The sequence below is a fragment of the Asparagus officinalis genome, chromosome 3, assembly GCF_001876935.1.
Source record: "Asparagus officinalis chromosome 3, Aspof.V1, whole genome shotgun sequence".
In the NCBI taxonomy this organism is placed as follows: domain Eukaryota; kingdom Viridiplantae; phylum Streptophyta; class Magnoliopsida; order Asparagales; family Asparagaceae; genus Asparagus; species Asparagus officinalis.
In genome coordinates, this window is record NC_033796.1 from 110,483,230 (window position 1) to 110,493,981 (window position 10,752).

The window sequence follows — 10,752 nt, forward strand, 5'->3', positions numbered from 1 at the left end:
TATTAATGCTCTTATTGGGGGAAGTGATAAGATAATAATCAATGGAGCAAGTACAGTTAGGGATAGGCCTAAGAAAACTTGATTGGAAGCATGTAAGAATGATATGATACTGGTTAACTTAATGGAGGGATAAAATGATATGATACTGGATAACTTAATGGAGGGATAAGATTAATAAAAAGGAACGGAAGAATAGGATTCAAATAGCCGATCCCAAAATTTTGTGATAATAGTTTTGTTGTTGCTTTTTAAGGTTGGGGACTAGGTAATTCTATGACCATATGATACCTGTAGCCTGAAGGACCATATAATGGATGTTTTATGTTGGACTGTATTCTATTAGCAGTTTCGGAAAGCTTGCAACTCTTTTAATGGTGAGCCATTCTCTTGCCATGAAATTTCTAACTCTAAGTGCATGCACCTTTAATGGATACTAAAATAATTTCCTTTGGCATTATCTAGATTTTCAAAACTTAAACTCAAAAAGTAATATGTAGTTTGTCAATGTTTTCATCAAATTCTTCGTTTTCCATTTTCAATCTTGCAAGGTAATGTATGTGTTAATATTCTGCTGAAATCATGCCACTACTGCTTGCGCAAAGTGATATTATTGGTATTGTTGGGAGAAATAACTACTACTTCTTTAATCAGTCCTGGAGAGTACTCATACTTTTAATCATCGGTATAGTGATAAACCTTTATGAAATAGACCCAAAAAAAAAATCTGCTTATATGTTTTTTTTTTGGGCAGATTTTCATATGTCAAGTAATCAAAGAGACCATATTGCAAATGTCGAACATGTGGCTCCAAGTTTAGCAGCACTCAAGATAAGTCTTTGTCCAACTGTCATGACTGAGCAAAGGTTTTGGAAGATATACTTTGCACTTTTGCATCCAAGGTTGAATTATCTTGAATCTGAGTTTTTATCAACTGAACAGGCAAGACTTTAATTCTCCATGTATTACGGAAATTTTGTTTTGAATTCATGATTGCATCTTATAATTCAACCAACTAGACCATACTCAAACTCGTCCTTAATCACAGACTTTCTTGGATTTTCATTGTTTTTCAATAATTGCGCTTATCTAATGCTCACAATATTTAGCAACCATTGTAGAGAAACATAGCAGACTGCTCCTTTTTGCTTACATGCAAAATAAGGAGAATTGCGTGCTTAAGTTCAAAATTATGTAAGTTCCGTGAAGTTGATACTTCATTTATTGTACTGCTTGTTCTTAACTGTGTGAATTTCATAAATGTAGTAGACAAACTTTGTTTCATTGGGATATATATTCCTCTTCAACTGCACATAGCTAATCTAAGCCCTGTAAAGGAAATGGCCACAAGAATTTCCACTTATATTTTGATCTGTGGACACAATTTAATTTAATTTTGAGTTATGTTGAATTTAATTTTGATCTGAGATTGAGTTTAGGTTTGCATTTATGATTTGGCACATAATTGACCAGGTTCTATTTCTACTTATAGTTCATAGCTTCATTCTGTTTGATATATATTGGATGTAACTAAGATGCTAGCTATATGCATCTGCATGAGTGTTGATGGATCAATCACCTTGCATGTAAGAAAGAGTCACTTTACACTAAGGAGGGAACATTACCCTAACCTTGAATCAGTCATAACCTCCTCCTCCTCCTCCTTCCTTTTCCAATTTCTTGTGGTCTTAGTTGAGGGTTTGAGCTTATAAAACGTAATACGAGACGTAAAATATATGGTGTAGATAAAAGATGATAAAAATTGAAATAGTGTAACATGTATCTACAGAATATTTTCCTTTTCCTGATGGTTTCTCTAACTCTGTCCGAGAAAGCTCAGTTGTATCGCTGGATGGAAAATTTTCCTTCTCTATGTCTTCATCTTCATCTCCATTTCTAGATATTTATTTGCATTATGTCTTCTCTTTGAGGGTTGTAGGTAAAATCAGACATCTGGTAGTCAAGATCTAAAACAATATTCTTCTGTGTTGTTAATTCTGCACCCTATAAGAGAGTCCTCATTCTCACGGTGAAAAGGCTTGGAATGTTGGTTTCTTGCATTGACTTAAGTTAATTCACTCTAGTTCCCAGTTTATTTTACTACCTATTTTTCTCTCTTTTCATTAGTTGCATCACACCAAATTCAACACAATAAAATTGTCCGACTGCACCCTAACATTTTATTTTCTCCTACTAAGTTTGTCTTTCTTCCAAGAACCATTTATGATCATCAGCAAGAGTAATCAATCAATAACATATTTCTCAAAGCAATTAAATCACTCTTGAAGCTGTTTCTTCTTTGTCGATGGCTGTTTCTAAATTTAGATGGTTAAGTTTTTCATTTTGAATACAGTGTACCGCTTGTGTACTACAGCTCGGAAGCTTCCTTTTTATTTTCCCTTCTTCTACCATTATCGAAAGTTTTTCCCCCTTGGGCACATTCCACTATTAACGTAGTATAGGTTTCATAAGAGAATTTATTAGAGTTGGCCACGGGTTGTTTTTACATGTGTAATGCAGTTAGAATAACTCTTTCTCTCTTTCTTTGTTCCAGATTGTGGAAGAGATGCACATGAATTTGAAGAAGAGGATGCACGCAGCTGAGAGCTCTTCCCTGATGAATAATGACAAGGAGATCAATACTCAACAGAATGAGCTTAGTCTACTGAATTCTAACTCCCAGAGTCTTATAGCTGAGAGCTCTTCTTCAGTAAGTACCAAGAAGCAAGCAAAAAGCTTCGAGTACATTGACAGGTGGTTTGATACATCTCTAGTTCTGAGAGAAACTGATGCTTCAACTGAACCCGGACGACAACTTAGCAGCATTAATGTCATTTGCTATAGTGAACCGCAAAATACTGACAACATTATTTTGCCGAGTGAGTATAAAGTTTTGTCACGGGTAGAGACTGAGCAGGATTTTTCTTCAATTTCCTCAATCGAGCAGTTACTATGTAGGAAAAAGGCGAATTCTGATGAGGAGACAAGTGACTGGCATCCAGTTGAGTATAACAGTTCCGACTATGATATTGTATCTTGATCTTGAACAAAAGGTTTTATTTACTTTTTGCCTTTTTGTCTATTATTTAAACTTTGTAGAGGAATACTCTTTTTATGCCATTGGCCATCATTAACATGATTGGCTTTTAGGGTCGATTATATATGCTTTAGATCAATTTTATGCAATAGTTTCATGTCGATTTTCCCATCAAGATATTTGCTGTTAGTCTCTAGTTCAAATGTAGAGTTTTTGCTAATTTAAGAGATCTTTTCTCTGTTATCTGGAGAAGAATATTGTTGCTATTTTTCACAGTTTTCATTGGACCCTTCTCATGTAGAGTTGCTTGTTAAGTCACCTTGGAGTACAATAAACGTTGCCAAGATACACTGTTTGGTGGTGTTAAGTTTGTTATTCGAAGAAATTTTCAAAACAGGCCTAATCCAAACTTTTATCCTAAAAATCGGCACATTCCAAACTTTATTACATAAATCGATCCAGTTTCTGGCCAAGTCAGTATCGTGACTAGAAACTGGGTCGTTTTAAAACAAATAAAATTCTTAATTAGTTGGGGTTGCTAACCCTGACTAATTAGGAGCACCTTTGCCAACCTTAGAAGCTTTGCGTGATTAACAGAGCAAAAGAAGTCGGGGTTGCAAACCCAGACCATTTTGGTCGGGGTTTCCAACCCCGACCATATTTTGGTTAGGGTTTGCAACCCTATTTATTTGGCAGGCTCGGTGCACCCTGGGGATAGAAATGATCAGGGTTCCTAACCCTGGCCATTTGGCAGAGACCTTCCAGCACATAGACTTGCTGAAAAATCTCCTCTCCTGCTAACATACATTAATCCTCAACTAAAATTGCCCGGTTTAACACAAACTCTCATATCGATCCATAATCAATTTCAATCACAAATAAACACATATCTTTATATCCATATTACATCTATAACCAATTTCTAACAAAAAATAACATGTAATTCACTTACTAAAAATCCAATCATAAACATAATGTCCAACTAGCATTTCAAACATAAACATCATAAAACAAGTAATATCGATATTTAGCAAATATTTAGAACTCCCTTTCCTCTCGCTCTTCCTCTTCTTCCTCTCCCCCTTCCTCGTTCGCCTTCAACATAAGCTTGGAGGATCTCATCGTCCGGTTGTGTGTGAACTTATGAGCGCATGCCATCGTCGTCGACTTGAACCTGCTGTGAACATCTGGCTTGAACATGCTATAAACATCCGGCTTCGTTATGTGCACGACTTGAGCCTGCCCTCGTGTGTCCTCGAACCTGTCGACGTTCATACCCTATGAGTCGTTCTTGACGTCCATCATGATTTGCATGACGCGTCTTTCTAAGAGCGGACCAAATCTTTGCTATGATGCGAACAAATGCATTCCTTGCCCCCGACTTGGTCGGCAATGCATCATGTGCAATAGAAGCAACCTCATCGAGTTATTGTACCTATAAGATAAAAAGCGAAAGAAGATTATTAGTAATTAGATAATAATAAAAATAATAATCATAAAATAATTATATATTTTTCCTATATACTTACCAACTCTCTCTTAACTGAACCTCTCGGTATGTACTCCTTAGGTGCTTTGTTCTCCCGAAATATCCATTGGTGAATAATCCTCAATACCAACGTCAGTACACATCTAGTTCTGGTGCGTCAGCTCTCTCCATCACTATAGCACCCTCCCTCAACTCCCAATTTTCAATGTAAGCTTGACGAATTACCTCCTAATGTTGATGATGTGCTCCTTCTTGACGAATTATCTCCTAATGTTGATGATGTGCATTTTGACAATTTCAAGACATATAATTGGTACTTGGGCATGCCAATATCTTCACCATATTTGCAAATATCTACTAGTGAAGCTAAAACCAGTTCATAGGGCATCCACTTGACTTTTAAAGAAAATTAAGAAAATTTACATATTAGTAATATATGATATATTGCTTGAATATAGTTAGATTTTATAATTTTATACCTGTTCATCTTCCATGTGATCAAGCTCGTTCATTAAAAGTTTTTATGACCCTTTGGGGAGGTTTGCCAATATTTGGAAACATTACATCTATTTAATATATAAAGGTCTAGTATATATTAAAATAAATGTATAAAATTACATGTAATCATAGATATTAAAAACTGATATACCTGCATCCTAATAGAATCTGACTATCGAGAACGCGGGTCTCCCTCAAATCTGTTGTTCCCAAATGTCACTACCACATAATTGATCTGTTGCAGCGGTTAAGGCGCAACGGTTTTAACTGTTGCGTTAGATATCTATCGTAACGGTTTGCAATGCCTAATACAACATTTAATAAAAAACGTTGCCATAGATCAAATAATTGTTCCTGGGCTTAATAACAGTTAAGTTTGTAAAGCCCATTGACCGCTTAAACAAAATCCTTCTCGCTCTTTCAGGCTTCTTCAGGTCCGCCTCTTTTCTAAAGCCTCAAATTTCCTTCACGTGCTCTCTCTCGTCTCGAATCTAGGGTTTCAGTCTCCGATCCTCGCCATGGACGCGATTGAATCCGTCGTCGATCCCCTCCGCGATTTCGCGAAGGACAGCGTTCGCCTCGTCAAGAGATGCCACAAACCAGATCGCAAGGGTAAGCTCGATCATCGTCATCATCATCACTAGATCCATCCAAATTACACACAATTTTGATTTTGATTTTGATTGGTTTTGATCTCACAGAGTTCACGAAAGTGGCGTTTCGGACCGCGATCGGATTCGTTGTTATGGGATTCGTTGGGTTCTTCGTCAAGCTCATCTTCATCCCCATCAACAACATCATCGTCGGATCTGGTTGAGGTGAATCCTGCAAATCTGAGATCTGATAGTTCTATAACTTTTTGTTATTGTCTCTGATCTCATACTTTTGTGCAAAAGATCTCCCTTTTTTTTTAATTGGTAATCTTGGATACACGAGAATTGGGCAATCTGAGTGAATGCTTATAGGAATTAGAGTACTCTGATGTAATACTATGTTTTATTTGTTATAAGGTGATTTAACCATCATAATCCTTTGCTAATTCACGTATCTACTTGTATTTTAAATTCATCCTGCAAATCTTGCTGTTTAGTAATTGACCTCGAAATGATAATTAACTGGCTATTATATATGTCTGATATTATATTATATTTGCTATAGGCTTTTGTTGATTTGTTAAGATCTATTTCAACCATCATCATTCCCTTGCTAGTTGAAAAAATCCACCTGTTCATATATTGATTTGTTAAGATCTATTTCAACCATCATCATTCCCTTGCTAGTTGAAAAAATCCACCTGTTCATATATCATTGCCGCTTTCTCATCTAACGACATCATCATTCCCTTGCTAGTTGAAAAAATCCACCTGTTCATATATCATTGCCGCTTTCTCATCTAACGATTGTATAAATTGGGGGTTTTCCGATCCTTGTTTCCCGAATTATCAATATTATGAAACAGATCCTCATGAGACGAGTCTCACAAAAAAAAAATCAAAATGTATCATATATAGCATGGGTTTATTTGAAGCTAATGCAATTGTCGTCTAGGCTTGATTGAGGTCAGCAAAGCGCCCTAAGACTATTCCCAAGGGTCAATTTAGAGCTTTACTAAAGATTTGACATTCTCAAAATGCAAGGGTAAGAATTTAATTTTCTATTAATACCATTGTTTTGTTTCTTTTGAACATACTGTTGTTCTTGCTGTTTCATACTCCTGCTTCATGAAATGGTATCTCCAGCATACCTTTGCTGTTTCACATGTTTTTTTAAGAGTGATAGCTTACTCTTTTCTGCATCATATCAGCATTCATCATTGTTCTGCTAATAATCTATCTGTACCCTCAAATAACTCCAAAGTTAAAAGATTTGGGAAATTCAAAACCAATGTGTGAATTATGGTTTGATATCTGAGGTTCATTGATTGTTGTTGATTGAGGACATAACCAAAAAAAAAGGTGCGTAGCATATCCTAAAATTGTATTAACATAATCAACCTAGACTTGCAGATTCAGAAGTATTCTTTTATATTATATGTTTAGTGTTGCTTGTGTTAATCTTAAATGTATTAACTAAGTACTATAGTTTCTCTTGTTGCAATTTAGTTATTACAATTTACTTATTAGAAGTTCTTTGATTGGGTTATGATTGCACCAGATTGTGACATCTCAACTTACTGTAAAATACCTGAACTCTGATTGCTTGCTTGACTTCAGTGTTGGTTGAAGAAACAAAAGGATGTCCTATTTCCTGCTTTACAAGAGATTGGGGAAAATGTTATCTTGGACTTCTGGGCTTACTTTGGGAAAAGGAGAGGTATTTACTTTCTTTGATTTCATTACATTCTTAAATGCATGACACCCTTGTGTAAACAAAAGGATGTCCTTCTGGGCTTACTTTTGGAAAATGTTCAGCTGTCCATACATTTCGTTGCGATGAAATCTTAAGTTACTGCCTGCATAAGTACACTAGACATTCTTTCTCATTAATCATAGATTTTCTAGTTTCTTTTCTCACAAGGGCATGCGTGTCTGACTCACAGAGACTGCCTTGATGTTTTTCTCTCGTGAAAACCCTGACTCTAGTTGTCTTCCTACAAGAATGCAAAACAGAAAAAACCAATCAACATTTGAATTTTGAGAAAATTAGTAAGAAATTTTGATGCCTGTGATTCTGATAATACATTAATGAACAGATAGAAAGTTGAGAGACTTAACTTTAACTTCCTAAACCAATAGGCCTTCATATGTGCTATTTGCCTAAAATGTCTCCTGCTTTTGGCATTTCTATCTATTGCACCATAATCTAGATTAGTGGCCTGTTTGGATGGAGGGTAGAGAGGGGGAAGGGAAGGGAAATTTCATTTTAACCTTGTTTGGGAGTTTCATTTTGTAGGGTAGAGGAGGAGAATGGAGGGGAAATTTGGCCCAAATTCTTACACCCCAAATTGGGGTGTAATGGAGGGGAAGGGGAGGAAGGGAAAAAATTCCCCTTCCTTCCCCTTCCTTCCCTTCCCTAAGTAAACTCCCAAACACACCATAGGTGATCACTGTCATTATAATCTTCTTTTTCCCATCTACACCTCCATATGTAAGAGAAGCAACAAGATTTAAGTCTAATCCTAGTCTTTATCTTGTAGCTCTTTGATCAGGACCAAAGTCTATGATATGAACCTTATCAAGTATGTTTTCATATAGTTTGATGAGACAGTATGGTAGCTGAGCAATTAACAATGATGGGCTTATATAATGCCCGTGGATTGTAGGGCTATGTGCCTACATATGTGAAGAAAGCTCATTTTAATTCAGAAGTTAACCAAAATAAGAATAACAGCTTAGGTCGGCAACTTAGTAGACACTCTCTGTGCATGTTTAGAGCATATATCCAGGTCAAAATATGTAAGTATCCATGCATGTTGCACATGCTCAATAATGACATAGCCTTCTGAAATACATTGAGGCCAAAAAGGAGACCATACTTGTTGATCCAGAATTTATCAAGAGCGTCTGAAAAGTTTGTATTCCAGCATTGACCTACAACAATGTTCTTCCTTTCTTTCCCTTTTTTTTTTCTTTCTTTCAAGGTGCAGACTTTTAACTTTTTGCATTCCCTACAATTCAGCTTTCAATAGAGAAAAAAATTTATTTATCGATCATAAAGAAACGTATGCGTATTCATGATGCCTAAATTTTGCTTTCCTTTCTCTTGTTTTTCTTCTCTTGATCTGTACTATATTATCCTATGGCCTCTCTTCGATATCTTACATTAATATGTCACAGTTTCACTTGAATTAAAGCATGAAATTCATGTACTATATTGTAGAATACCTCTAAGTTTATATATACAGTAAGTAAGATTTGATAATGCATTACAGGCTGCCTCGGACTGGCTCTACATCTACCCTCCTGGACTAAAAGAACTCCTTCGATACATCAAGAACAAATACGATAACCCAGTTGTTTACATTACAGAGAATGGTAATTAGCTATCAGGTATATCAAATACGATAACCCAGTTGTTTACATTACAATTTGCGTGATTCGAAGAAATCTTACAAGCTGATTTCTTATAGGTGTTGATGAGACCAACGATGCATCACTAGTATTACAGAATGCCTTGAATGATGACGTAAGAATTGACTACCACAGACAACATCTACATGCAGTACATAAGGCTATCAGGTATATCAAATATTCAAAATGCTGAGTAACTGTCAATTGAAGGCTTAAAAGGTTTTTTCACGCCATGTGCTATTATTTAAAAAAAGAAGTTCGTAATATTGCAGGGAAGGGGTGAATGTGAAAGGATACTTCGTGTGGTCACTGTTCGATAACTTTGAATGGTCATTTGGATACACACTTAGGTTTGGCTTATATTATGTGGATTACAAGAACCTAGAGAGATATCCCAAGAGCTCAGCTCTTTGGTTTCAGAGGTTTCTCAGACCATGAATATGTATAATAACTATATCGAGTTGAACCCAAATTCTGAAACCGAATAGGATAGCTAAATTTCTGTCTTAAATTGGAAGCTTTATTTCCAATATCATTTATATTCTGGAAATATCTAATTTGCCTAACTGAACTTTTCTTTCTAGCACTTGTACAAGGGATTTATCCTTACTGATTACAACTTCGGACATGTAGCAGTGTACTATGAAATTTTATGCTGAATTTTCTTTTTTATGCTGTAAAAAAAATAGCCTTCTTAATGAACTTTTTGCTATAAATGTTTGTAACACATTATCACTTTCTTTGTCCTGTGATTCGGTATATACATGTAAATGTTTCTCTGCTTCTATCATTGGTTTATCTCTAGCTATTATATGTTCGTAACTATTATATGCATCTGACTTGAAGTTTCTAACATTATAGGCAGGCCAAGAATCCTTCAGATCCATTACAAGATCCTATTACAGAGGAGCTGCAGGCGCACTATTAGTCTATGATATCACCAGGTATTTATTTTTCAGAAATGTTCCCATGTCGTGCACTTCCTCTTCTCAATAGTACTTATTTATACTTTTGTGTCCAATGTCAGGAGGGAGACTTTTAATCATCTGGCAAGCCAACATATCACCTTCCAATTTCAGAAGTTTCATGTTTTGTAATCAAATGTTGATGTACATTGTTTGAATGTTATTTCGGTACGATATTTTCTGAGTTGAAATGTTGGTAGTGTGGATTTAATACTTTGTAGTTTTTATACTATACTGATGTATGTTGGCACTTATCATTATGGTTGATTATGCTCAACATAATCACTTTTATATTGTGTATTAAAATTTGACTTGGCCATGTTCTTAAAAAGATTGTCCAGGTAATTGAATATTATAATTATTTTGACGTAGGAAACCAAGAACAGCTTCGATTGAGCACTTGCAATAGCTCGATAAAAACCGTTGCGATAGCTCGATCAAAACCGTTGCGATAGCTCGATCCAAACCGCTGCGATAGCTTGATCCAAACTGTTGCGTTAGGTCTTTTAAAACTGTTGTAATAACTCCAACTGTTGCCGTAGCTCTATCAAAACCATAGCTTTAGCCTACTAAAACCGTTGCGTTACGTCTTTTAAAACCGTTGTAATATCTAAAAAAACCGCTGCAGTAGCTTGAAAACCGTCGCAATAGCTCAATCAAAACCGCTGCAATAGCTTAAAAACCGTCGCAATAGCTCAATCAAAACCGTTACAATGGCTTAAAAACCGCTTACCTTTTAAAACCGTTGCGTTAGAT

The 10,752-nt window shown here is 35.8% G+C and overlaps 2 protein-coding genes and 1 long non-coding RNA gene across 8 annotated transcripts in view; 2 read left to right on the forward strand and 1 right to left on the reverse strand.

Moving 5' to 3' along the window:
• Positions 1-3,037, forward strand: part of LOC109835596 — a 6,286-nt gene extending 3,249 nt beyond the window's left edge. Inside the window, exons 2-3 of the mRNA XM_020403568.1 lie at positions 752-939; positions 2,552-3,037. Coding sequence (XP_020259157.1) covers positions 752-939; positions 2,552-3,037 — 674 coding nt within the window. The remainder of the gene's footprint in view (positions 1-751; positions 940-2,551) is intronic.
• LOC109835742 (beta-glucosidase 10-like) lies at positions 5,430-10,307 on the forward strand. Of its 5 annotated transcripts, XR_002245686.1 has the most exons (7): positions 5,431-5,633; positions 5,723-5,839; positions 7,235-7,334; positions 8,893-9,010; positions 9,091-9,199; positions 9,893-9,975; positions 10,059-10,307. XR_002245686.1 is itself a non-coding variant. In XM_020403755.1 (6 exons), the coding sequence occupies exons 2-5, from the start codon at positions 7,257-7,259 to the stop codon at positions 9,957-9,959; spliced, it is 357 nt and encodes a 118-aa protein (XP_020259344.1). In that variant the 5' UTR covers positions 5,723-5,839; positions 7,235-7,256; the 3' UTR covers positions 9,960-9,975; positions 10,059-10,307. The 5 variants fall into 5 exon arrangements, 3 of the variants coding, with proteins under 3 accessions (XP_020259344.1, XP_020259342.1, XP_020259343.1); XM_020403755.1 differs by lacking the exon at positions 5,431-5,633 and having other exon boundaries at positions 8,893-8,995; XM_020403753.1 differs by lacking the exons at positions 5,431-5,633; positions 9,893-9,975; positions 10,059-10,307 and adding an exon at positions 9,304-9,886 and having other exon boundaries at positions 8,893-8,995.
• Positions 5,934-6,563, reverse strand: LOC109835743. 2 transcript variants are annotated; one of them, XR_002245688.1, is made up of 2 exons: positions 6,386-6,563; positions 5,934-6,245 (listed from the first exon to the last, which is right to left on the reverse strand). It is a non-coding gene; the product is annotated as an uncharacterized LOC109835743 (long non-coding RNA). The 2 variants fall into 2 exon arrangements; XR_002245689.1 differs by lacking the exon at positions 6,386-6,563 and adding an exon at positions 6,316-6,348.